The sequence below is a fragment of the Cygnus olor genome, chromosome 2, assembly GCF_009769625.2.
Source record: "Cygnus olor isolate bCygOlo1 chromosome 2, bCygOlo1.pri.v2, whole genome shotgun sequence".
In the NCBI taxonomy this organism is placed as follows: domain Eukaryota; kingdom Metazoa; phylum Chordata; class Aves; order Anseriformes; family Anatidae; genus Cygnus; species Cygnus olor.
In genome coordinates, this window is record NC_049170.1 from 5,034,245 (window position 1) to 5,061,921 (window position 27,677).

General features: G+C 45.9%; 1 protein-coding gene across 1 annotated transcript; it reads right to left on the bottom strand.

Moving 5' to 3' along the window:
- Positions 1 to 522: 522 nt before the first annotated feature.
- On the bottom strand, positions 523 to 27,531 carry GARS1 (glycyl-tRNA synthetase 1). The gene is made up of 17 exons (XM_040548315.1): positions 27,307 to 27,531; positions 23,445 to 23,546; positions 20,849 to 20,951; positions 19,631 to 19,772; positions 18,556 to 18,644; positions 17,025 to 17,101; positions 15,180 to 15,325; positions 13,981 to 14,130; positions 12,253 to 12,415; positions 11,603 to 11,767; positions 8,911 to 9,018; positions 8,236 to 8,381; positions 6,417 to 6,502; positions 4,501 to 4,610; positions 3,295 to 3,388; positions 2,206 to 2,396; positions 523 to 862 (listed from the first exon to the last, which is right to left on the bottom strand). The coding sequence occupies exons 1-17, from the start codon at positions 27,514 to 27,516 to the stop codon at positions 737 to 739; spliced, it is 2,208 nt and encodes a 735-aa protein (XP_040404249.1). The 5' UTR covers positions 27,517 to 27,531; the 3' UTR covers positions 523 to 736.
- Positions 27,532 to 27,677: the final 146 nt, after the last annotated feature.

Genomic DNA, 27,677 nt, shown 5'->3' on the forward strand with positions numbered 1-27,677 from the left:
TGGAAGTCAAGGGGTACCTGGGTTCTTTTCTCACCTGCTTAGGGCAGTCTCGGTCCTTGCTGCCAGAAGACAGTTAATGGAAAAGCAGAGAGAGAGATCCTGCCCACAGTCCTGCTCTCCACACTCCTAGCTGCTCGCTTCCCTCAGCCAAGCAAGCCAACCATGCCAAGCAAGAACAAGAACTGGATTTTCCACCCCCCCTCTGTTCACCTGCGGGCAAATGCTCCGAATTCTGCAGAATATCGTTGAATATCTGCAGCCAAAAGAAAGCACTGAACTCGTCTCTTACAGGAGCTGCTTGAAGCACTGTAAGAGGACTGACACATTGATCATCCCCTTACGAGTGAGGCCAGGCAGCCTGTACCATCTCGCACGAGCATCCAAGGTGATTAGAATCTATGATAGGTGTCATCCCTAAATTCTTGAGGGGCCATGATAAATTTGTAACGCCCACAGTCATAACCAGCATTTAAAAAAAATCTGGAGAAAGTACAAGGCTGCATGAACACAGAGAAACAGGTATATATAATGGCGTTTTTATTAATAACACCTTTAACTTGGACTGCAGTTATTTCAGCTTTTAAAGTTAAATTCAGGCAGCAGTTGAGGAAAAAAACAAACAGTCCCTGTGTGCACAAACAATGCAGCTTCGAATAATACACGTTAAGTTTATTTCATATTAACATGAACAATAAAAACTGGAGAAGTGATTGGATTTTATTTCAGTTCCTTTTATTTATTCCTCTATTGTGTCCTTTTTGCCAGTCTCTTGTCCCTCAAATTGTGGGTACTTTGCCTCAACGTCAGCCCAAGTTAGATAACCGTTTGCCAGGTCACGGATGACAGCAGGAAGTTCGGAGATCTGTAGACAAAGTCGCAAAGACATATGAAACATGAAGCTACCAGTTTCTATTTGCTGGATACTTGGGGAAAATGGGCAATTTTTACAGCAGCAACAGATCGAGAGCAAGACGGCTATCTGCGTGATCATTTTTTGGGAGAAAAACCAGTAGCTAATAAGACATCTTAAATCTCAGTCTGTGCCATCTCAGCAAAGATTGCTCAGCTATTCAGGGTGACCCACGAGAGAGATGCAACTGTCACTGTGGTGGGCCACAGCAAGATTCATCCCTGGCAATGTTAAGCTACAGTTTTGGAAGGGAAAAAACAATGCACACATCCAAAAGATACTGTATGCCGAGACTTAGCCAGGCCCTATTTACCGTAAGCCCAAAACAACAGCAGCTGTCAGTTGCCTTTTCTTTGCTCCTCACAGTACACTGTCACAGCGGGAAGGATCAGCTAGAGAAAGTAGCAAATCTGCAGAAAATGGGGAATGACAAATCTCATCTCTGCTACAAGGCAGTGAGAGGTTGTCCAGGTGATACGGAGACAGATGGGTGCCCCGAGGAGCTGGCCCTGCCTGTTACACCAAACTGAACCCACATCCAGCTCAGTAGCCCCAAGCAGTCCAGGTGCTTTCATGCTGCACAGAGCTAGAACTGCTCGGCCTGGCAGATCAGCGCTACCTCCTGCTCCTACAGGAGCAGAACTGCGCTCCTGGTGGGAGCCAGGGAGGGAAAGGCACAAAAGAGGCACCGAGACTGCATGTCCACAGCTCTGAGCAGGTTTTGCTCCAAGGTAACGAGGCCGCTATAGAGGGATTCACTATTCCAGTCCGTCCTAGCAGAGCGTGCTTAGGGCAGGCACGGCTTTAGGGCAATGCTTCACCAGCTTCACAGGCAACACGGGTAGGAAGCAAGCTTTGAGGAACTGTGCTCCTGTTGTGCTCTGTCAGACAGACTGCAGCAGGCACGATTCTCCTGCTCTGGTGCCTGTAGATTCGGAGAAGCCCTGCCCTCAAAGAAACAAGTAAACACATTTACTCAGCAGCCCCTGCTCAGAAAGAGGCACTCTAAAGAGCAACGCGATCAGCCTGAAGCACGGCTTTCATGTAAGAACACCACCTCCGCATCGCAGGGAAACAAACGCCTCTCCTGACATTATCAGCAGGGCCTGCATCTCCTTTTTGACCAGCATTTCTTCCCTGGGGATTTCTCAGAACAGCTAAAATTGCCCCCAAGAGTTGGAGACAGCTCCCACAGAAATGTTATGGGATCAGATACAGCAGCTAAAGCTCTCCCCTATCCCACACAAGGAACAGACCTGGCTCAGTCAGCAGCAAACCGAACTGCCTGCCCTTACCTCAGCTCGGATCTGGCGCATCGAGTCCCGGTCTCTCAGGGTGGCCGTGTGGGGCGTCCGGTTAACGGTGTCGAAGTCGATCGTGATCCCGAAGGCCACGCCAACCTCGTCGGTCCTGGCATAGCGCCGGCCGATGGATCCGGAGGAATCATCCACCTTGTGAGAGATGCCGTTCCTGGTGAGTGCTTCAGCTGCAAAAAGCAGAGAAGGGGAAATGACCAGGAGTCGTTACATACTCAGCAGGCAACGTGTTCCTGGCAGAGGCTTCCCACATCTTCACGGCACTGCCTGGGGCGAGGCACCGTGTGTCATGGTCTCTAACAGTGTGAGACTCATTTTTATTTTGACAGGAGATTCAATGTTCCAGTCCCCACCAATACTACGAACTCAAACCCACCCCACAAGTACATTGCTACTCACACAGCATCACCCAGCCCTCACCCAAAGGGCAAGACAAACAGAAAAGTCACCGACTTCAGCTTGTCATCACAGTTCCACAGCTCTGCTTTAGCTCAGGAACATGCCAGCCTCACACGTGTGCAGGGGCACACTAGGCACAAGGAGGCCAGGTCCCACACAGAGCCTGATGCAGACAGCAAAAGGCACTGTCTGACAGGCAGCCCGTGTTCCTGTCCTTCAGGGACTCACTTTTAGATGGTACGAGTGGCAATTGCGATAGAATGCTCGTAGGCTTGGCAGATCTGGGATTGATTCAAAAATTAGCTGGCCGACCTGAGCCAAGGAAGGAATTTGGTTCAAAACAAATAATACATGAAGCACTGCTTCTGAAGGCTTCGCCCAGGCAGTGGGGAAAAGTTTCTTTTTGACACAATAACAAAAAAAATAAATGATTTATACAGTGTAAACCAACACATGGAAGGGCAGGGAGTTCACTTCTTGAGGCTAGACAGGGAAGTCTAACAGACCCCCAACACTGATTGATCCCAACCATTTTAGTTCAACAACTCTCCCTTTGCACCTGTGAGAGCCACATGATCCCAATGCTATTTTTTCCCCCTGGATCTGAGGAAGAAACCTCTCTTCCCAGTGCACATTACCATTGGACCCCCAGTGCTGTTTTTCACTTACATAATTCCTTGACAAAAGGCATGAATTCCTGATTCTGGCTTAGAGGAAGAACAGAGCACTTGAACGGTGCTACAACAGCTGGGAAGCTGAAGAACTGAGGAAAAACAGAAAAACCACAAATAAATATGGGTTTAATTGTTAGATCAGATTCTTAGGAGCTAAGAATAAGCTCTGATTGAGGTTGGAGGCAGGATGACGGTTCCAGGGAGTAGCATGTCCAGCTTACAGGAGTAAGCTGTTAGCATTCGGGGTTCCAGCAGCAACACCTCACACACCTGGAGAAAGATTGAGTTCCTCCAGCTGTCAACCACTCCCCCTTCAATCCTTCCCACCAGAAGAGAGGTCTACAAGAGCCCTCCCTGAAGAAAGCGATCCCCATTTGAATTACAGGAAAATGAAGGGTAGGAGGAGTCTTTCGATGATAATTAGTCTTATGTACAGTCTAAGGGGAAGAGCTTTTCCAATCATCTCACTCCCTGTTTAATTCCCACAGGGGCTTAGCATACACAGGGAATACATGTAGCTCAAAGGCGCCCAGAACCCTTCACAGACACCCTCAGAAGCAAGCAAAAAAAGGTGCCAAAAGGGGAAAAGAGTATTTCCTGTCCCTTACTTCTGTACCCTTACAGGTCCTGTGGATTGTAATGTGAACTAGACACAGAGCAGCCCAGGCTCCATAGAAAGTAAAGAGGTACTAGAAAGCAGAGAAGGTACAGTCCAATATCCTAGACCTCATGAGCAGTTTCTGATTCAGAGTCAGCTGTGGCCTCACTCCGAGCTCCTGAATCCAGAATTACAGAAGGCTGCGTTTCAGGGAGGACTGAGGAAAGAAGTCTGCTGTCCCTCTTGCTGCACAGAAGTACGATTCCAGGAAAAGCAGCAAAGAGAGAGGAAATAAAAACACTGAGGAGGTGCCTTTCTCTAAGTGAGGGGAGAGTGCCAACGAAGCATGAATCAAGAAAGAAGAATTCCTCACCCCCCTTGCCAGTAATACAGTGAGAGCCTCACACACACAGCCCCAAAATGCTCTCGGTGCATGTGTATGACACGTACACTGGCAAAAACAGCAATTCAACAGCCCACTTGGGTTTTCCTCATCTCCTCTGTGCATTATGCAGTCTTATTTTAGCCCTTCCCTTGGATGTTACGGGAAGGCAAATGCCTGCAGCTGGTGTTAAGCTGAGGCCCAGCAGCAGGAAAGCTCACCGTTCTCTGCTCGTCTCCTTCCCGAATGCGGAACGTGTGTTCAAACACTGTGTACATGATCCTCCCAATACCAAATGAGGGTTCAATTACATTTGGGATGATTTCTTCCACTGAAATACAAAAGAACGCCCATCATCATGAAAGAATTTACACAAAAGTGTTCACTGCAGCTGCCTTTCTGCTCAGAAGTTCTGATTACACATAGCGGAGCACATGAAAATAAAAGGTTAAGCATTCCTGCTCTAAATACACATACCTGAATGAAAAAATTTGGACTTAATCCACGTACAGAATGTATTTAGGCTGTAAATAACAAGTCAGGGCCCCTTCCCTGGCCCTGAGAGCAAACAGCACAGCTCACATCCACGCAGATAAAAACCTCTTCCACTTCACGACAGCAAGGCCCTCTCCAAACAGTCCTCGCCCAATGCCAGGCCACAAACTATGTCCAGGAGATTGCTCTATGGCATGGACAAAACTGTGCCAGAGGACATGCTAACAATTAAACAGCCTCGATGATGGCAGGGTAAAGCTTAAGCTCTGGTCCACTTCAGTTTACTGTAACAGCGTGTCAAAGGGAGGGAGGGGAGAACAAGGATTAACTGCTTAGTTTGCAAAGATGCGATTGTGCTGTGCTACTTTATTATATACCTGTCATTCTTCCCGGTCCTCGCCACACATCTGTCAGAGAGGCTTTTTCCTCCTTCTCCCTTCTGAGTAGGGAAGGAGCTTAGTGGGCAGCTGCACTGCTCAGAGAGGGCAGCTTTTTAGAAAAAGCTCAGATATAGCAACTGGAGAAGAAACAACAGCTACAGGCACCAGCTGCTTCAGAAAATCAAGGGTGGAAACCAACTCTCCAGCTCTGCACACTCTGTATGTCTACAGAACTGACCCCTCCTCAGTTAAGCACCTAATCCCAAGTGGGATTTCACTTTCCAAAAGGGTGATCTCATTTGATTTGTGCCCTAACTAATCAGTTTCCAAACACTGGTCAGTCAGAAAAAGAAAGTCCGCTGAAAAATGGAGAACAAAGCAGTGAAACAGGTGAGCAGCAGCTCTGTCAGAGCAACAGGCTGACCCCGCATCTGCTGTTTCTCCTGCAAGGTCTGTTCCACCTCACTTTACAGCTCTAAATCAGAGCCACAGATCTCTGCTTGCAAACAGCTAAGAGACAAGGAAAGCATAAGCTTTGCCTCCTGCTGCAGACAGCAGCCGAACTGCCAAAATGTTGAAATTTAAAGTAAAACCAGCCACTGCGGTTCTACGTGCTGGGCCCTAGCAGTACTACAGTCACTAACAGTTACAACTCTTTGAAGTTATGACGAGGCAAAGCTTGGCACAGCACCAGCATTTGCAGACTAAAAGACACCTGGATGTCTCAGTGGCTCAGCAGCTGCAAGAACAAATACAGTCTGTACACGCTGTGAGCTGCTGTACTCCTTCCTAGGAGCGCACATCGTGCTCCCAGCAGAGGGCAAGACGATCCACTAGTTATGTTATGAGCTGGGGGAAAATCCACCTCAGGCTCCAGCTCTGTCAGAGACTTCTCAAATAACCTTGGGTGAGGTGCTTACAGAGCTGGCTGGGAAGTCTAGACTTCTTTGAGGAACTCCCCAAGCTGGTGTACCCTCCCCAGTTCCTCCATCACTGCAGCAGCTGGTTCTCAGCATCACCTTACAAACCCCAGAAGACGCAGCAGGAATACTATAAGCAGCCCCAAGCCTATTACGCAGGTTACTGAGCAGCCCCGCTGCTGTTCAAAAGCTTTCAAACTTTCAAGAAAGTAACATTTGACTTTTTTCCTGTGCCACGGTACAACACTAACAGGAAAATGGAACTAATAAAGCCCACGTTCAAAGCATATCCTGCACTGCCTCTTATCTTGGGTGGCCAAACAACAAAAAATAAAAGCTCACCGTGTAATGTTTTCTGAAATCTTTTCACAGTAACCATGTCCTTTGTTAACGTAAAAGTTTTCCCTTCAGTTTCAACAGTGAATTCCCTGCAAAGGAAAAAAAAAGGCATTTAAAAGCTATACCAATAAATAAACAGGTTTTATTTCCTTGATTACATCAGTTGGTTGACTTTAGGAGAGGGACGATCCCAGAGACCAAATCCCAGAGATCAAAGAAACGTGGCGTATCCATTAAAAGAAATTTATGTTAATAATAAAATTACTACTTATAAATTAAAAGCAACCATTCTCATAATCACAGTGAACTTAGTTGTGGTTAACAGCCTGAAGCAAACCTAATTAGGAAATGGAAGAATCTCAGAACGAAGCATAAAAACCAGAAGGAAAAAAAGAAAGCACAAGAAACAGGCACTTGCTGCAGACGCATGGACTTCTCATTCAAACTGAGCTGTGTCAGAAGGTACCCTACATCTTCAGACACCAAACAAAGGGGAGGATAAATATGGAAACAGGGTTTCGTGGCGTTTTTTGCATATTTCTAAATCTTTTGATATTACAGTCCTCTAACTTTTCTCTTGCTCCTTTATTTGACTTGCAACTGGCACACACGACTTGCTGAGGACAATCTAGGCTGTACTGACCTATGCCACCCGCCTCGCTGAAGCATTAGGGTTACTGTACTGAAAACATGTTTAGGAGAAGCGTGTGCTAATCACTTGTGTTTGGACCCAATGCCAAATGGGCTGGAGTTTATAAAGGCTTCACTTTATAGAAGCCACAGTGGGATGCTGAACTTAAACAACAGTCACGACTTGCAGCCCCCTACCCATTCAAACCCACAGCACCGATTAAATCATTTTAAATGATTTTTTAATCGTTCTTAATGATTTAATCATTTTAAATCATTGAATCATTTCAGTGGGACTCTGGACCACCCAGGTTCACTTTTTGGTTCTGATCTGCGTACAATCACCATATCCTGCAATAGTTTCTCTCCTCATTTTGAGCATTACTGATTTGGGGTTTTATTGTTCGTTTGTGTGTGGTTTTTGTTGTTAGTGGTTGTTTTTTCTTAGATCGGGGAAAGAATGTTAAAAACTGTTTAAAGTTGAAAAAATGCTACCATTCTAGAATACATTCATCGTCCCTACACCTTGCACCTTTTCAAACAGGAAATGAAGTTTATTACTGCACCACTAGCCTACTCATGACGTACACAGCTGTTGCCCTGCTTCAGCCAAATTTGACAACTGTTGAGATTTCTTACATTTTCAATTTCTGCATGTGTTAGGAATACAAGTAGGCAGGTTGAGGAAAGATATACAAATTGGTGACCCAATGAAAGACCGTAACAAGTGCTAAAGCAGATCACTAAACACTGGAGAACACTCATACCAAAGCTCTGGTTCTCATTTAACCAAATCTTTAGTTACATCACTCAAAACTGTTTGATTAATTTTAAAACTACCTGCTAGCCCCAGTCAATTCTGGAACCAGAGCAGGGAAGGTGGTAAACATCTCCCATTTCTCTGAGGTGCGTCTCTTTTATGGGACAATCCCCCTGAAGCCAGAAGCTCGTTCCCATGAAAACAAACAAATATTTAAATGCCATGGCTACAAGGCTGTGTGCATACTGAGATATGTTGACGGATGACCAGCGATGATTTGGTGAAAGAGACGGCACTAAATCATTTCAGATGATCCACCCAGCCTGTTCTCACAAGGAAGCTGCTTTCAGGCAGCTCAAATTAATCCCACAGCACTTTGGGAACCCACATGGGATGGGTCAGAGAAGGGAACCCCACACACAGCCAGCTCACCCTTTGTCATTCAGCAGCTGCTCCCTCTCAGTGATATAACACTCATCACACATGGAAAGGAACTCCAGCACCACCTTTGCATCCTTCTTATAAGCTTTGCCAATGGCTCCCTTATTTGCCTCAAACTGAACAACGCTGACTGTTTTGTACAGTGCAGTTAAGGAGTCTGAGATCACAGAAAGCAGGGTCTGGTGCTTCTGCTGTGTCAAAGCTAGCTGCTACACACCACAAAGAGCACGCTACTGGATTAAGAAACTTCCCTCCAAGAGAGCAAAGGGGGGTAAAAAAGTATCGAAAGGCAAAAGGTCACAGATTTTTAAAGAATACAATTTTTTAAAGTATAGCTAGGAGCAGAACCAAGGAATGACATGGAGTTACCCAGTAGAGTAACTTCAAATTCATAATTAAACCATGCTCCACGGTCAAAACAGAGCCCAGATTAAGCTAGGAAAAAAGCCAAGACAGTAAATCACCTTTGCCTATCAAAGTAAAATCACCCCCACACTCAATTCTCTGCAGTTTACTTCCCAAAGCCATGTTGATCTCTAACTGCTAAATCTGTTCCCTGATAAATTTACAGATCTAAATTTTAAAAGAGCTGCACAGTTCTCCAAGACATCTCACTGTCGAATGACTTTTCTCTTCAAGAGATTCTGGTTTATTCTGAAAGGATATAGGTTCTTTGAGAAGCTTCTCAGCTACAAGAGGAACTTTGGTGGCACGGGCATGGCAGGAGAGGTCATAGCAGGAACGATCAGCACAGCCAACTATCTCAATCCAGCCCTGAAAAAACAAAAGCAGAAGCTTTCACCAACACACTTTTTTGTCCACTTAACCGTCAAAATTATGTTTACTTGTTCTTAAGCCCCCCCTGCTTCCATGACTGTTTTTTCTACATAATTAGCTCTGTCACAACAAGCAGCCCTCACTCACCGGTTGCTCCTTCGTTTGAATGACTCCATTTGTTTCCAGAGGAAATGATCAGCTATCTAACCAGAGTCTGTGCTCAGGGCCAGGTTTTCCACATGGCTTGGCAGAACACAGCACTGTGCCAACAGCTTGGGGCTGGGGCCAGAGCATACAGGCCTATCGCTCCCATACTACACGAAGACATCATGCCTCCAAGGTTTAACCACTCCGCAAGCATGGAATAGACAGCAAGCAGCCAGCCACATTAGAATGGCCAAAAACTGGTTTATGAGCTACTAAGACACGAATAACATGTAAGGGAAGTACTTCTTTCAACACGTCAGCATGGATGGCAAGCAGAAATCTGAAAACACCATTCACGGGCCCAAAATTGATCAAGTCTCCCAACACATGCAGCAAATACAACCACCAGCTGGGTTCTCGAAATTACAATCTTGTACAAGTAAAGGTGCATCAGCTGCTTTCCATTCACCGGCCCAACAGCATGGACAGACAGGCATCCAGAACCTGTTTTGTGGTTTTCCAGTTTGCAGGGTGTCAGGGAAGGTATGTGAACACCTGTGAATATGCTCAAAAACCCATTCTGTTCCAGAACACCCTGGGGAATTTTTACACAAATAACCAACAGGGTACTACAGGTATTTCTCAGGTAACACAAAACATAATGACTTTATAAGAATGGATTTAAAGCTACCCAGAGGAGTTAACTTACTACTGAGTACTGGAATTCGGTATAAACATTTTTGGTCATGGTTGAGTGACAGAACAAAATCTGCATCTAGCTCACAAGGAGGTTTTGTCCCGTCCTGTTCCTGGGATTGCTGCCCTCACCTCAGGGTTGGGCTGTTAGACATACTGCTCTGCGAGTGCTGTACTGATCCCAGACAAGGCTCGCAAAGTTCACTAACCTCACTTACATGGTGTGGCCCACGTATGTCCAGCCTGTATTAGGCTGGCTCCCAAGCAGCTGGCTGGGAAGAGAAGCTGTGAATACACGGCAGACAGTTATCTATACTCAGAGGAAGCCAATCCTTCACTCGTTCCTACGGGGCTTTTTTATGTGATGACAAACCACTCATCCAAGCTGCTGGATTTTCCTCCTCTTCATCTTAATTTTGGTATAATTTTGATGGCTGCTATTCCTCTAACTGGCTGTAATGAAATATCACTGGACTGAGAAGCTTGTCTCAGCTCCTCAAAAGAAGGAAAGAGGGGGAAACAACCCACAGACAAAAAAAACAAAACACTCATTTCAACCACCAACCTCTTCACCCCTAGGTTGTAGGAGGTTCTTCCTGCCCACAAATAAAGCTGCCTGAACCATGCGATGCCTTGACCCATGCCCTCTGTGGACACCTGTGGGCTGCATGATCCCAGTTTGGCTATCCTGACAGAGACCATGGATGGGGTCTACTCACATCAGAGTCCCTGCAACATCACAGGCTAACCCTATAGACCTCCGCAGAATCCCTTCTATCTTTCAACCCTTTACTGGAATTAGATCACAGAGTTCTCCAGGTATTTTCAGAAATCTGCACATATCCTAAACTCTTTGGAAAGGCTAACTGGGAAGAACACTTATTTCATTTTTTTTTTCCTTAATGTATAATGAAGTATCTTTTTTTTTTTCCTGATTCAAGTCAGAAAAATAGATTCTGTACTCTTGAAGACAGGAATGACTTCCTCTACTCATAATTGATAGTCTACTTACTATGTCTTCCAAAATACTTCTTTTGAAACTATCATTTCAAGTGATACACTTTGGCTGACACTGAAAAGGCTGAAAGCTCAGCAAAAGAATCTAAAATGAGTTTAAGTCTGGCCCCTAGCTACTTACTGCTGATTCACCTAAAAAAAAAAAAGCACTACAGTTCTTCAAAATCAAGCCAAGAAGATAAGAGAAAAAGAAAACATCCAACAGGGCCTGAACTGAAGAGCTCTTGGTGACTCAACTGGAAGATAAATATTCTTAGGAAATTTTTCTCTCAGCACCAGCTGCCTGAGCTGGCAGGACTGAACTCTCACAGCTTGGAAGTGGGAAAGGAAGAGAAAGCTTTCTAGCAGGAGGGAATGTGTCCTGGAATAACGCCTCCACTGAAACAAATCCTTACCCACTACTGTTACTGGGGGTTACAGCTTTTGGAAAATTTGTTTTCCTTTCATGATGAAATTCAACCTGCACAAAGTCCACAGGTGACTTTAGACTCCAGCAAAGGAGCCCAAACAGTTCAGAGACTTTGTGGGGAGCTGACCTCTCCCCTGAAGTCCTCCTTGAATCAGGATAATTCCAACACAGCGTGTACATACCAACACAGGACAGAAACATCAGACTCATCGGCCCTAGCTGTAAAAAAGCAAGCAGCACATCAGAGCCTCCTCCTGCACTAACAGCAGATGTGACAGGGAGTGTTATTTGCCGTTCCACTTTGCCACTTACATAGGATGTTTTGGACTCCGCGTCCCAGCAGTCACAGGCATAATGAGCCATCTCATTCTCCATATGCTGTCGGAAGCGCAGCTTGTCTGGGGAAACACCGACCTTTGTAAGGAAGAGGTAGATTCTGCCGATGAAGTAACCAAGAACAGAGTTATTGATCACACCCTGGAAGGAGAGAAAACAGGAAGAAAAACCACGCAGACATTAATTTGCAGGGAAGGGAAAGCATGATTTATCATACCTCCACAAACAGCTTTTGGCAAATATTAGTACTCCATACTCCTCTCCCATCAGCTGAGTGATACCTACCACTATCCCAACACTACCTGCAGCCTTTTATCTCTGATAACCTATGCCTGGAAGTGGTTACAGCCAGGCTGGATGGGGTTTGAGCAACCTGATCTAGTGGGAGGTATCCCTGCCTGTGGCAGGATATTGGAACAGGATGGGCTTCACGGTCCCTTCCAACCCAAATCATTCTGTGATAACAAGGGCCACGTTTGGATCACAGTCACAGTGACATACCCGAAATAACTGAGTCTTAAATCAGGGAGCAAACCCCAGCTGGCACCAACAAAGCAGTTTGTAATTTAGCTTCTAGAAGAGTATTCAGAAGAGCAAGCTCCACATGCTCACACGAGGAACGTTACCTGTTGGACAGCATCTCCCAGCCGCATTATATGGGCGGACTGCCCGCTGACCTGGGCCTTGGAAGAATACAGGAGGATGTTAAGGTCTGCCACATTCTGAAACTTGGGATGACTTTTCTCACTGGGATCCACAAAGTGCTCAATTTCTGCCATGGTGAATTCCCTAATGGAGACATCAACAACCACTTTAATTCAATATTCTGTGCGTCAGCCACAACCCCTCTAATAAACAATTGTGCTTTTGCCTCTCATGAATTAAGTCAGCATTTAAAAACATGAGCAAACACAGAGCCAAGGCAATAGACAGACTAACACATGAACCAGACTCGACACTGGCTTTATTTTCATCTTCAAATTCTTAACAAAACTCCCCATAAACTCCTCGAGAGACATCCAGGCCATGTTTATCACCACTGTGATTCAAAGCAGAGAATACCACTGTTGAAAATTCTCCCCAAAGATTTTTGTAGTTGTTCCAGGCTACCGTGATATCCACATTAGAAGTGGAGGTTTCCTGTGGGGTCAATGAGGAATAACCCACCGACTAATTCAGCAGTCTTAACTCGCATCAGAGGTGCCTAAAACAGGTGAGAGGATAATTTCTTGAAAATAATTACACTGCCACATTCAGCAATGGTATACGTTCTGTTTGAGGAGCTTGTCTCTAATACATCTATACTCATACATCGATTTAGCCTTCTTGCTTGAAATCAGTTTACATTGAATTATCTTGTTATCGAGAACCTTTAAAAACACCTCTGTGTAATCACTAACTTTAAATCACAGGCATCAGGATGTAATTTGCTATGATAGCATAATAACACAGTCTCCTATAAATGTGCCACAAGCGTGTAATTTATTTTTGACTGGAAATGTATTTCCGTAACAAAAGTTGCTCATTTCCAGATGCGTGAGAGAACAGGAGGACTGAGAAATTTCCAAACAGTTCCCTTAGTGCTAATGATGGCACTGCCACTCAGCGACATTTATGGCACTGTATTAATCAGTTACCAAGTTTGCAATACACGCTGCCTGTTTGTACAGCAGAACCACACTGATTGCATGGGACTTCTCGTTCCGAATCAGACAGAGGCATCTGTTCAGAATAATTCAGTTAAGATACAGCGATTACCCTGAAAGAAGTGCAGTAATCACTTTCACCCTGAGATAGAAAGCTTTGAAAATAATTCTCAGTAATAACCCTGAGCTTTCCGGCTTGACTGATGCTGGGACACAAACACACGTCTTGAGTCAGGTTATCTCCTCACTTCCTCTCTGTAATAAGCTGCAGAACCGAAACAAGGAAACACTGCTGCAAGGTCAATCACATTTTGATTCCAGATTTTAGCCTTAAGGTAAACAGTATGATGTAATTAAACAAAGTTGCACACCTTGTAGAGAACACAGCTACCTTTAATGATTTGTTTAGTTCATGGTGGAAGCCAAATTTTGCTAGTAGAACTGAGCTTAAGCGAGGTGTTTCTAATAGAACAGCTATTTCACAGATCCTACTTCTCACCAGCCAGGCTTGGAGAGAAATCATTAGTTGAAACCTTAACTAAATGAGTTCTTTGCCCGCGAACCCTGAGACTGACTGGGCACCTTATCAGGAGCACTCTCGGATAAAGCACGGAAGTGAAATAATAAATCTTTGTATCAACACCAGAACAAAAGGGAGGTGCTACCTGTGCCAGGATACCCCCTGCTGAAAGAGGAAATTTGCAGTACCTCACTCTGATAAGGCCGGAGCGGGGCGAGATCTCATTTCTGAAGGAGTTTCCAATCTGGGCTGCAGCAAAAGGGAGTTTGCCTTGGTTAAACTCCAGAAGACGTTTGAAGTTGAGGAATATTCCCTGCGCGGTTTCTGGCCTCAGGTAGCTGAAAGGAGATGGGGCAGAAGGGAGAGAGGAGAAAAAAATCACCATCAAAAATGGGTGGGGAAAGCAGTGAGAAAAGAAAAACAGTTACTACAAAACTTGAAGGTACTTTTTTGTCCCAAGTCTTAACTAGAGACACAAAACACTGAAGCAACAGGCTGAGGGGAGACAAACAAACATCAGCTGCAGCCCAAACACAGAACGCCATAGGTACTCCTAAAAGCAAACTGGATGACTTGGCTGCTTTTGAGATGTAAGGATAGAAAGGGTATTTTTATGAAATACAACGTATTAATCAGTTACCAAGTCACAGCATCACAGAGGTCAGAGGGAGTGTTTTCTCCTTGCCTGCCCTATGTGGGTCCGGGCAGCGCCAGGCTGCTTACAAACACGGATTTTGTAGGCAAACCATGACTGCAGCTCTGCTATGACACAAACCGTGAAGTGGTTTCATTTTAAGGCCCTTACAACCCTTACAGTGATCTGACAGTACGAAGGCAGTAACACCTACACAAACCATTCCACGTACTGTACTGGGATAGGTGTCGTGTGCTTCCTCGATCTCCTATCGCAAGGCACCAGTATCACATCTCCACTTTTCAAGAGGGGTTTCAGTTTTACTTTTGGAGATCCCAACTGAAGAAAAAAGCCTCTACAGTCCCACAAAAACTACAAACACCTAGTCAATGAAGTTACCACTGGATCACCCCACTAAGTAACTTCATCCTGAGAAAGGTACAAACAGTTTCTCTACAGGCACCAGGTCACTGACGGTTGTGGACCCAAGGTTAACTGGCTTCCTGGAAAGCACAACGCCAACCAACACGGGTACAGCTGTGATCCGCACAGTCTGGCTGCTTCAAGTGTTTTTATGACTGCAACAGCTCCGTGTTCCTAGTGCCAAGGGTAACACGAACGCTAAATTGCCAGAGAAGACAGACTGAAGTGAGCTACTCAAGAGGAAATTGCGTACTTCAATCCTGTTGAGACCTTGATGTTAATCCTAAGCGATCTAGGAAGAAGGGTGAGCAGAATGTGATTGGTACTCACCCAGGCATGTTTCCTCCAGGCCCAATGGAGGTCTTGAACATCAGATTGAAAGAAACAGGAGGGGAAAGGTCATTCCCAGTGATAGGTGACTTCACGTTGTAGTTCACAAAGAGATCTGCAAGCTCTTGCTGGCCGTAGTTGTCCAACTAATATCAAAACAAAGGAGAAATATTTTAATTAGCAGACAAGGTAACAGGAATGAATTATGTCCTCTTCATCTTTTACTGAGCCTGATCCACAGCTCTGAAGCACCTGCCCAAAATATTCATTTTCAGCCTAATTTTTTAAGCAACCTGAAGTTTGAAACAACAACAGAAGTATATCTCAGGAAGCTGCAAACCCATTTTAGTAATGTTGGTCCACAACTCCGCCATTCCATAAAAGTCTATACAGAAATGCAAGCATTAAGGGTACGAGTGGGTGTAAAGCAGAAGAAAAGTCATTGGGACTATATCAACACCCACTGGTGGCTTCATCTGCAGTTTCAGCTAAAACATGGGGAGCAGTGCGTTGAGAAGAAAAAAATACAGCAGTGAGGGAGAAGAAAGCTAAAATCTCTGCAGTGCTTTGTCTGCATTCACTTCTCTTCCTCCTGCTGCACAAAACGCCATATTCAAGCCATGCATTCAACACTCCCTTTTAGAGCTGCTCTGCATTTTAGTCAAATAGAGCAAATCTGTAGCACAGGGCTTCTTGGTAAAAGAATTTTCATTTGCTCTAAAAACAACTTGGCAACAGATTGATGCTTTCACTTGTGAGATAATGTCAGCCCCTTCCAGAACCCTACTTTTCACTGGAGTATGAGAAACAAACAGTAGGAGCACAAGAAAACTGTAATCTAACTGCACAAGAGCAGCAAATTCTAGCATTGTTCTGAGCATATAAGCACTAGCATTTGCACACACACATTTAAAGGTAGTTTCTATAAATTTAAGTACCATAAAGGACCTATACTGCACATTATAATCATGATTTAACACTCAAGCTAATAATCAAATGAGCTGTTTCTAGCTTTGTCATGACCATATATCAGAGAAGCCTCAAGATAGGGGATTAAAAAAAATAAAGAAGGATTCCTCTAAAGGATAGTCAAGATTCAGAGCTGCAGTGTGACAAAGCTAATGGCAGCTGCTCAGTGATGCAATGCACTGGAGAAAAAAAAAGTTGCTCCTTCTGGAAGGAAACATCCACTCTATTACACATGGCTCTGGAAGCAGTTATCCTAGAAGTCATGAGAACATGTCATGAGAACAAACATCAAAAACAAAGTTAAAAAAAAAGAAAAACAAATAAAATCTAAAGGCAAATGCTTGTACAGCTGCTCAGAACACCAGCCTGGAGCCCCAACTATTTTCACAGTAAACAGAAGAAAATTTCTGCAGGGTCTTGGACACAGAGGAACAAATCTCAAGCGCTTCAAAGTCTTGAACCATACCAATTCAGTGCTGAGGTGGTTTAGGAAAACCCTGCCAGAATTTCCCATCTGTCTCTGTTTCTTTGCATCACAATCCCACATTGAGGCTTCAACAAAGGTAAAAGGGGGATTCAAAAGAAACAGGCTTTTTACAGAGCGTAGAGTGCAACACAGCAGACTAGCTCCAAGGACAGAGCTTCAGCCTAACAATTTTGCGTTCAAAAGACTCAACAGCAGTAACTCTCCAGTGCAGGAGAAGAAGGGAGATGCGATTAGCCAGTAAGTTCCTGGTATTTAGGAGCACGTACAGTCCTACACGCATCTCTGAGGTACAGACTTAGAGAGGGAAAGAGGAAACCGCTACTCTGTACTGCATTTCCCCTATGGCACAGGCATCCCTAAAGCAGCCACCTCCTCACGCAGCCACCTACCTGTGTTATAACATTTTCCATTTCTGCCTTTTTCTCTGCTGTGCACTTCTTGTCAGACATAAGCTTTTGCAGATGAGCTGTGAGCAAGAAAAGTACACATTGAGTTTATATTGCAACCCTAACACCGACCCCAATCTAAAGGTAGACAGTACAGGAGGATCCTCCAGCATGAGCATAAGCGTACGCCCACCAGTTGTCCTGCTGGTGTCCATCAGGTTAATTCCACTCACATCACCAGGGCAATGCTGATCTACAGCACAGGAGCTGCACCACTTTGCTGTACCAACACGCAACAGGGAAAATAACAGGTCCTGCTCTAGTTTATTCCTGATCCCTGTGAACCCAAGCAATGGCTTTGTAACCTCTTTCTCCTGATTTTCCTTCTATGCAGCCTGAAAATTAAAAGTAATGTCTGATCCCAAGCCAGCAAGGCTAATTTTATCCAAATGCACTTGGAGGCACGTACTGACTTGGTACAGTAGGGTTAGGCCACATTCCATGTTAAAGCACAACATCCTCCAGGAGATACAAAGGTAAACAGCAAGGGCAAGATTTCCCACTGCCATTTGGGAAAAGCAATTTGCCTTTTTAGTGGCACTAACAGCAGGTGGCTGTTCTCCGACGATGGGAGAAGAGAGCAGGGACACTCTTGTCTGTGAGCCTGTTCAGCGTGCAAAGTGGGCAGAGGCTGGATGGGCTTCTTCTGTGTTTGTTCTGTTCCCCCCCAGTAAAAAGAAGATTCAAACTGAGTACTACAAAAACAGTTTAAGGCCGATATAGATTGTTCTACATACCTAACTTCCAAGATAAAAGGCTGGAAATCTAAGCAGCACAACTCATTTAAACCTACAGCAGAAAAATCCCTCCTTTCGCAACAGAGCTGTACATGAAAATGTTTTAAAAGAAGTTTTTTACTTCTAAGATTCCTTCATATGATTTCTTTTTCTTCTTTAAACAAATTTAAATCAATAACCAGGAGAAAAAGATGTGAGGACTCTGCAAACCTAAGAAATACCTGAAGTCTATTTAGCATTCCCAAAAGCTGGCTGAGTTATAGGGTATACAAAGGTCAGCAGCTGCCCTGTAACGGACCCTTGTATAGGGAAAGCATGCTCTGTCCCCTCGTATCTTCATTAAATCATTTCCCAGTTCTGAACAAAAAGCAACTGAAACACAAGAGAAGTCCATAACACAGCAGAGAATAGGAACCTTGTTATATAGGGAATCCTCAGCTTAGACAACACAGTAATGTTTGATGGCCTGAAGGCACAGGATTTTGTAAAAAGGGCCCCAACTATGTTTTTGGTAGAGATCCCATAACTCATTTAAAAACACTAGCACAACATTTTTGTGGGACTGAGAACTTAGGGAATCTCTGATATGGGCAAACAGGTTTTGAACAACAAACTATAAACACAACTGTGAATGACTGGATACACCAACTGGCCTTCCTCAAAAACGATATTCTCTTCCCAGATCCCATCACTGCAAGAAATCCCCAAACCCACCTACCCTTGAAATGAAAACCAACCTTTTAAGAGATGATCAGCACGAAAACACTCCCCATTTTTCACATCTTTCACCATGAAGTCAGCAAACTTGTCTACGTGGCCAGAAGTCCTAGAACAGACAACAAACAAAACAGGAATATGAAAGCTGCCACCGGACAACGCTGGGTATGGTGCAAGCCCAGTGCAGGGACCATCACCGAAGAGAAGCCCTTCAAACCATGTGCCCAAGCTGCAGGGTCACTTTTGCTCCAGGTTATAGATCTCCATTAAGCAGTACCGTCCTACAGATAATTTGATCTGTGACAAAGTACCTATACAACTAAATCTTAAAGAGGGTAAGTGAGATGACACTTAGCTACCTTTAGAAACCACATTGTGATTGAAGCAAGACACAGACACTTGTGAGGGGTCCTCAGCAGTTCAGGTAGACAGATTTCACTATTTTACACCAGTGACCCATGAAAGCTCCTGACACTCGTGCTGTGACCCACACAAAGTAATGCTGTTGCCTCAGCTCCGACTCGTTCCAAAAGCTCCTGAGATATTTAGCAAACCTGTTGGTAGTTTTAGCAGAAATGTGGAGGTGAAAGGGTCCAGAGCCTGAATTACACTCTCGCCCTTGAAGACAGTCCGTCCACCTGGGCTTTGGACACAGAGGGCTACAGAAGCACCATTTCCATTCAGAAACACACTGCCTGTTGTCATTCCCCCCCAAAGAAGGGAAGGATAGTCCAGCAACCGAGCTGCTGTTCTAAGCCACGGCCCAGCTGTCCCAGTTTTAGGACGGGCATGTCATCCTTCTTCTCATCTTCTTGACCTGTTAGAAAAAAGGATAACGGCAATTTCTTACCTAAGGGGACTGCTAGGAGACATTAAGACATTAGTCTCTCAGGCAGATGGGTCCCACTGCTCTCCCTGGTTTATGGAACAACACCTTCTCTCACTGACCTGTGCACTGATACCTAATTATTCTGCACTACAGCAGGGGATGAAATTGGGTGACCCAGTCTCAAGATCCCCGTAGGCAATTTTACAGAAGACTGTAAAAAGCAGCTATGACCAGAAACGACATGCTGTAGAAATATCCGTATTTACTTCAAAACTGGCTCTGGCGTGAGCATGGTGCAGTCAATCTCCAGGATTTGCTCCTCCTGTATAAAGTGCTGTCTCCATGCCTGGATGATGTTGTTCTTCAAAGCACATCCAACAGGCCCGAAGTCATACAGCCCACTGACACCTGCAAGGAGAAAAAGGAAAAAAGCATGGTAGGTGCAAGACGGCGTGAACCTGTATTGTTTGGAGGGAAAGTCCTCCCTTCTCAGTGTCCCCATCGGTTCATTTGAGTCTGAGGTCATTTTCTGAGTACAAACTGCTCTGTGCTAAGCAGAGTAAGGACCCTGGCTCACTGTGGGGTGCTTTTTACATAAAGACTCATGACAAAGTCTGAATGTAAACTCTGTGAAGCACCTAAAGAGACAGTACCCTACCCTATCCCTACCCTATTAAGTACAGTTCAGTTGTGGGGTGCACTGGGGTATCAGGTAGTGGCAGAAGGTAAAACAGATACATCGACAGCTATAAAAGCCAAACTCCCTTCGCCAACAGATAATATCTTGCAGATGGTTTTGTTGGGGGCAAACTGAACACGAATGAGGTGGTAACGCATGTTCCAAAACAAGATGTTCTTTCAGCAATAAGATATGCCTGCCAATCACCAGTTTAGGCAAAAACTGAAACAAAGAAAAAGCCAATAAACAACCCCGAGTATTTATTTTACTTAAAATGAAAGAGCAGTAACCCTACAGGCACTGTGCTGACCTTGAGCTGCCTCAAATCAGCTATCTGAAGAGGTTTAACAGCCACATTTGTTCACCTGCCCAATAAAGTTCATTGATAAAGTTCAGTAAGGTAACAGGTTCTAAAGTTCAAGTTAGTTTTAAGCATTATCTTGCCAAAAAAGCTCAAAAAATGGTTATGAGGAAATAAGCTGTTCACCCCCTTAAACACCAAAACACCCCAATCCTCTGCAAAGCAACTGCCTTCTATGGTGTAGTGCTCAAAACTTGCAGCCTAACATCCACTGATTTGCACTCAGAAACCAAAAAAGAAACTATGAGGCTCCCCTCCAAGACTTTAGGGAGAGGAAACCTTTTGGAAAGGCTAACAGACTCAAGCAGGAGAAAGTTTAAAGGCAAAAAAAAATCTTTCAAGTTGCATTAAGATAACATCCCAAGAGTACAGCACTTCAGATAGCTAGAAAGACCAGAACATTAGCCTGAAGGGATTAAAATTTAAATTTCTTTAAATCTGTACCTCCATAAATAGAGAAGGCTTGATCGTAGAAAAACCTCCTTTTCAGGGTGTCTTCCATTTTAACTCTGTCCACGATGTCATCTTTGGGCTGCAAGGCCAGCTCCTGTAATTGAAGCAAACCAAAAGCAGTTAAAAAGCTCCAGTTTCTGACAGGACAAATCCTCTCCATTCACCATCAGGAGTCAAAAGTCTGTAAAGACCATTTTGAAGCAAAAGTATCCTGCCAACACGCTCATTTTCCAAAGAGAAGTGGACGCTGAGATGAACATGATTACCTGAACACAGCATTTTAGACACTTGAGGTGGGCTCATCTGCCATGACTTTCAGATAACTAAGCCTGAGCTAGCCACCTTCAGCTCTCTTTACAAACAATGGAGAGAAACGGCAATTTCCAAAGCAATTCTTCCAACCTATTTCTCTCTCTTGACTACAAGGAGAGCCTAAAATGACTAGCTTAGACTACAAGCACATAACTTGTGGCGTGGATGAAGCTTTTATTAAAATGTTCCACACATGAAAGAATTTTGACTGCAAAAAGTATAAACAGCATCATTCCCATGCTTTGCCAAAGGTGTGTATTTAGCCATTTGCACAAAGAATATCTATTTGAAAAATGTAGACTTTTGCAAAATAAAAGCAATAAATTTTATTGTTACAGAGTGTCTAAATGCCCCAACTGAATTCTACAAAAATGTTTTACAGCAGATACACTACTTTACCTGAAATCCTACATTAGGCAATTACATATAAACATCTACTGGCTTATCTCAAGAAGGACAGAGTGTTTTAACACAAAAAACTCATTATTTTATTGTTGGTACATCTCTGACAAAAGTAATTAAGAGAGAACAACTGTTTATGACCCTAAATTGATAGCTTAGGAACAATTTACCTGACCTGGATTTTTGCAACCAACCCCAACAGAGACATCAACAGAACTGAATGATTTTCTTCAACACAGACATTTTGACAATTAGAACAGAATTAAGCCATGAAGCTCACTAAATGAATTTGGATCCTCTAGCACCATCATTTTGAACAGCGTTCTGGTTTAAATATATATAGTATGACCAGTATTTTTTTAAAGCACCTGAAGACACATACAAAAAAGCACCATCTGCTGTTAAGACCACCGAAGCACTGCTGCTCCCGTTAGCAGAAGCCCAGGTGTGATTTTGCAGGAGAGCGAGTGAAAGACAGACAGGGCACACAGGAGAGCAAACACCACAACAGTACTTTTAAAGCATGGCAAGGGAATCCATTGGACACTCTGCTTAAAGAGCAGAACCACATTTCACAATCGCCAGCATTTCTTAACAGAAAGGGTGGCTTTTGCCCAGAGATGGACAGGAGAACAACAGTGACAAGTCCAGTTTTGAACTGGCAGGGAGAAACAGCCAGCAGGGCAGGGATAGTTGTAGCAGGTACAGAACCCACAGAGAATGGTGAATACAATGGTGAATAAAATGGTGCCGAAGTCAAAGAAAGTCTCTTCTATCTGGCTTCAAAATGTATTCATAAACAGAAGGTAGAAAAGTACCCATGGTAGCTGTCAAGATCCTGTATGGGAGTGGAATCATCTACTGACTTCATAAAAGATATGGTTTGAGAATATAAAGCCAAGGAACTTAAACACTACTCTGTCCTTTTCAAACCATCAAATTCAGAGTCACTCTGCTCTCCTTAAGCAGGAATCAGAGGGCTGGGCAATTGCACCAGCAGCTGCTAAAGCTAATGAGCATTCACACCGCTGCCTCCTGCAAAAGTTGCAAGGAAACACTGGAAACAAGGAAGCACTGGAAACACTGTCAAGAGAAAACACCTAACTTTGGGTGCTGCACTGGCAAGGGAACATGGTGTGTGTGCAAGGTCATTTGTGCGCTGACAGCGATACAGCCCACAAGTATTGTGTAAGTGGCAAGCACGCTGCTCCACTGCATCCCACAGGCACTCTCCTAAAGGAAAGGTGGGGCTCAAAAAGCTCCCGAGATTCCTGACCCGCCTCCTCGCTGCCCTGTGTCAAGTTTCTGAGGGCTGAGAGGCAGAACCGGGAAGGCATTCCGCAACTCTTCGTTGCAAAAAGGCCTAGCCGTGCATACAGGTCTCACACAATGGTTTCACGGCACGCTTCTGGGCTGAATACCAAGTGGAAACGACATCGCCTTGCTGGGGTTAAATGTACGCAGCCAGCCAGCCACATTGCCAGGCCCAGGGAGCACTAACTGTTCACCCCACATCACCCAAGACAAATAGGGTCAGCGGGTTTCAATTCGGATACCCGCACTCTCGCAGTAAGTCAGCCCCAAGCAGTGCTGCACTCGTTTATTCTCTCTTTGAGAAGCAGCACCAAAGCAATGAAATATAATTTAGCAAGACCCGAGCAGCTTTAGGTGAAGCTTCAGACCTGAGAGTTTTCATGCTTCAGGAGTTTGCTGGTGCTAGCTGGAAAGATCACTCTTTTAAACTATTTCAGAAGTGAATTCAAACACTCTATGCTCTATCTACCTATAGATACTGGAAAAAAAGTGTTAAGCAGAGATATATCAAGGCTTTTCAGGCAAAACTGCAGAGCTCAGGTTTAATTTCCAGACTCACCTTCGCTTCTAGGATCCTCTTCCGAGCTTTGAGCTCTGCTACAGCTTTGTCTATATCCACCTGGGGAGCTTTCTCTTCCTTCAGCTTCCTTACCAGTTCTCCCTAGAAGAAGACAAAACAGAAAATGTGGATTCTTTCTTCAAATACCACCGACAACCACTCTCCTTCTTTCAGCTCCTCTGGCAACCCAAAAGGAGGGGGTTGTGCTGTCTCCCAACTCTTCACGGGTCTCAAGAGGCTTAAGTCAATCAGTTCAAGTAAGAAACACCTTGGGGAGTTAGCAAAACTGGACACCATTAGTGAAAAATTAATGCCATCTCCCCCACCACCCCGAAACATTATTAAATCCCTTATCTGTTATTATATCTCGATGTGCAAATACACACTTCTTTGTTCACCACTTCGCAACAGACTTCCACAAACCCTAATTTTCTGTCTTTAAGGATGTACCAAGTGGATTCCCAGGTGGTTACTACAGGCTTTGTGCTCTCTCTCTCTCTCATTATAAGGCCCCCTTCTTTCTGCCCCCTTCACTCATCTTCCAAATTTTAACTTTAGACATCCTCTGCCAAATCTAGTCAAAATTGCCCAGTAAGTACTCAAATTTGTAGGTCTCACAGAATACAGACCTTTTTAGCATAACATCTAAGCAGGGAAGACACTGCACTATCTGTCAATACTATTGCTATTAAAACCAGTAGCTTTGGAAAAAAATGGAGTAAAAATAAAATATCCCAAGTATTTCAGAGCAGCAAAACCCAGCAGTGTGTTTGCAGAACAGGACCCTCAGCAGCCATGCCCAGCTTGCTCCCGGAGAGGAATTAATTCACAGCCTTCCTTTCTGTCCACTCTTCTCTGGCCAAAACCAAGGTGCACCTTGAATTATGAGAAGGACGCAAAGAAACAGCCCAGGAGGAGAAGCACAGAGACATCGATGCATCAGGTGAGATGGTCTAACGATGGGATGCTCCGAGTTGAGCACTGTTCTCGTGCCTTGAAATTCTCCACGAAATGGAAAGAAAAAGGAGGTTGCAACACTTCCACTACACCTGCTTTCTCCTACAGTCGCTGCTTTTCTGACGTGAATGTTACAGAAACCCAAAGAGAAGAGAACCCACAGCAATCAGATCAGAAAGGGTCCTTTCAAGTGCTTCAAAGCCCAGGGAGTTCAAAGGCTGATTTTATTAATAAACGGAAGAAAAGAGTGCATTAAAGCACGCACACGAGGAAACAAGAGAAACGTAAGAAACCTGCCGGGCTCCCCAGCCCCACGGATCACGACCTGCACGTTTCCTTCCTGTTAACCGGTCCCACCAAAACGTGAGAGTTTCGCTGCAGGCTTCAACTGCCGCTCCTGGGTAACGTGGCAGAGGGAGGGATCTGATTTTCTTTTTTTTTTTTCCCCCCCTCTTTTAAAATAAGAGGTCCCAATCGCCTTTGTTGAGCTAAGGGGGGTCGGCAGTGGAAAAAGCAGCAAGGCGGCAGCAAGGCAGCTGCTGCTGACTCAGAGCCATCACCCTGCTCGCGGCTGAGCATCTAGAGGCAGCGCACAGCAACTCTTTGTCCTGATCCCTAAGCGAAAGAGCACTCAGACGTAGGCAAGAAGAAAGGGAAAAGAAAAAAAAAAAACACCACACAACCGAAGCAAGCAATTATGCTTGCTGACAGGACTCGATCTAATTAAAGCTCCGAGCCCAGCCCAGAGGAGGAGTGCACAGCAGCACTCGATGTGGCAAATTTCGCTGCAGCTTTGTCCCACGGACCAGTAAAGCAGAGAGGGATCCACCCCTGGATCACGGCAGCTTATTGCATCAGGCGCTGCTGCAGGAAGAAGACGGGCTGCTCGCCTTCCTCTCCGGAGGTTAAGAGTCCCTCTGGTTTAATTAAAGCCTCTTCTCTGCTTCTCCAGGGGCTGGCAGATGGGGTCCACTGTACTGTAACGTCTCAGCTTATCGTCCTTCCTCCCTGAGCTCTTGTGCAAACATCTCACTGAGATACTGTTGTGAGCTGTACGTGAAATATCCCCGGCCCCAGCTCAACGTGTTCACCCACGCACCTTTCCCCGGCACCCCACGCTTCTGCTCCAGTCCCACCAGCACAAAGAAGGGGGGCACCGGTACCAACTGGGCAAACGGCAGCGTCCAAGATGCAGGATTTTACAATAAATACATCAGCTGGTCCTAGGGATCATCATTTTCTCTACAAGGAGCTCCCCTGCCAAGGCATTATGCTGCACAATGATTCATACTAAAACCTCACCGAAGCGCCGGTGTAATTAGAGGGCCGTAAATCCACTCATTTAATGGGGAAACACACACAAATCCACCAGCACATGGGACACACACGTAGCCAGGCATGCAGCCGAGCAGAAGACCACGGATTCGGCCAGCTGAAGGAGCCCGGCGGGGAACCCACACGTGGAGGTACGGGGAAATCCCAGGTACACGCAGCACGGGTACCGAGATCGAGGGTCACTTACGAAACAAAAGGACGAGCAAATCCTTCTCAGGGCAGAAGGAAGCTCAAGATAATAGCTTCACGTGCCAAGGAGATGGAAGGAGAAACGTGTGCAGCCCCAGCTTACAGGGCACAGCCACCTTTAAGATGTTTAAGAATGATCGAACAACCAGCGTGTAAAGAAATTAATATTCCTTACTGTATCAGGCAAATACGCAATTATAAAAAAAGGTAAATCACCCCCCAAAATCCAGCACGAAGTCATTTCTAAAGGGAAGTCATCACATGACCCTGCTGGATGAGGAAACCTCTGCAGGCTGCTTTATGAAGAAAGCACCGAGAGCCAGCCACGGGGCCCTAAAGCATGACAGGGGGCCCTAAAAGCATGGCAGGGGGGGCCCTGGCTCCAGACGTGGGGAGGAAAGCCCACGTAGGCTGACACATGGATCCAGTGGGTGACACATGGGGAACCCCCAGAGACCCCAAACCAAGGGGGTTTCGGGACAGAGCCACCGGGAGCCCTCGCTGTGGGCTCGTGGGGGAGGTGTGCAGGGCACTGCAGTGACCCCAAATCCTGAATCATGGGATGGGGGCGGGCAGGGCCCCGTGGGGCTGTGGGGAAAGGCTTTGGTTGCTGCACAGGGGGACCCCACACCCAGTTGGGGCAGAAGGGACCCAGGGGGCCACTGCTGGGCCATGGAGAGGGGGATGTTGGTCTGTCACACAGCCCCGACCCTAAGCAGGACCCCCTGGGCCAGCAGGGATCCCCCCTCAGTAAGGTGAGGGGCACGTCAGGTACCACCTGAAACCAGGACCCCCTCCTCAGCCCCGTGTGTGCCCCCGTACCTCCAAATATATCCCTATATCCACGTGTCCTCCCATACCCCCCAATATCCCTATATCCCCCCATCCTCCCTCATCCCCATGTCCCCCCCCATATCCCCACAGCCCCCCGCCTGTGTCGCCCCCATATCCTCACATCCCCACGTGTGTCCCCAGTCTCCCCCATATCCCCGTGTCCCCCCAGTCTCCCCCATATCCCCGTGTCCCCCCCAGCCTCCCCATTCCCCCTCATTCCCCCCCTCCCCGCATCCCCCCACTCTCCCCCATATCCCTATTTCCCCCTATTCCCCTCTAAATCCCCGTATCCCCCTTACACCCCCTCATCCCCATAACTCCCCCAAATCCCCTTCTACCCCCATTTCCCCCCCAAATCCCAATACCCCCCCCAGTCCCCCCCCAAATCCCCGTTTCCCCCCCGTATCCCTATGCCTCCCCCACTCCCCCCCATATCCCCGTATCCCCGCCATATCCCCCCACCCCCATTCCCCCCCATACCCCCACGACCCCCCAATTCCCCCCAGCCCCCCCAAACCCCAAATTCCCCCCCCAACCCCCCCATTACCTGATGCCGCACCGCCTGCCGCAGCGGCGCCAGCACCCCCTCGGCTGCCGGGCCGTCCATGAGGGCGGCTGCCGGTGCCTTTCCCGGTGTCTGAGCCCGTCCCAGCCCCGATCCCGGTCCCGGTGCCCGGCCCGGTGCCGGTACCGGCGGAGCCCAGCGCGGGACGAGGCGGCGCAGCGCGGGCACGGCGCTCAGGGGCGGCCGCGGCATGGGCGGGAGGGGCGGGGAAGGGGGGGGGAGCGGGGGGAGCGAGCCCCGCCCCCGCCTGATGAAATCCCGCCCGGGTAAAGGTGGCGCCCGCCCCGCCGCAGCACTTTCGTGTTTTTTTTTTTTTTTTTAAATTTATTTTTTTTAATTTTTTTTTATTTTTT

Bases quoted from the DNA above. Each gene is read 5' to 3' on its own strand.
- GARS1 (XM_040548315.1), bottom strand. From the start codon at position 27,516: ATGCCGCGGCCGCCCCTGAGCGCCGTGCCCGCGCTGCGCCGCCTCGTC. The intron at 9,019-11,602 runs GTAAGTGGCAAA...TTGTTTTTTCAG, and splicing joins CGGAGTCCAAAACATCCTAT to GGCTGGATTGAGATAGTTGG. The intron at 2,397-3,294 runs GTAAGTGAAAAA...TGCTTTTTGCAG, and splicing joins GCCTTTTGTCAAGGAATTAT to CTGAAGCACTCACCAGGAAC.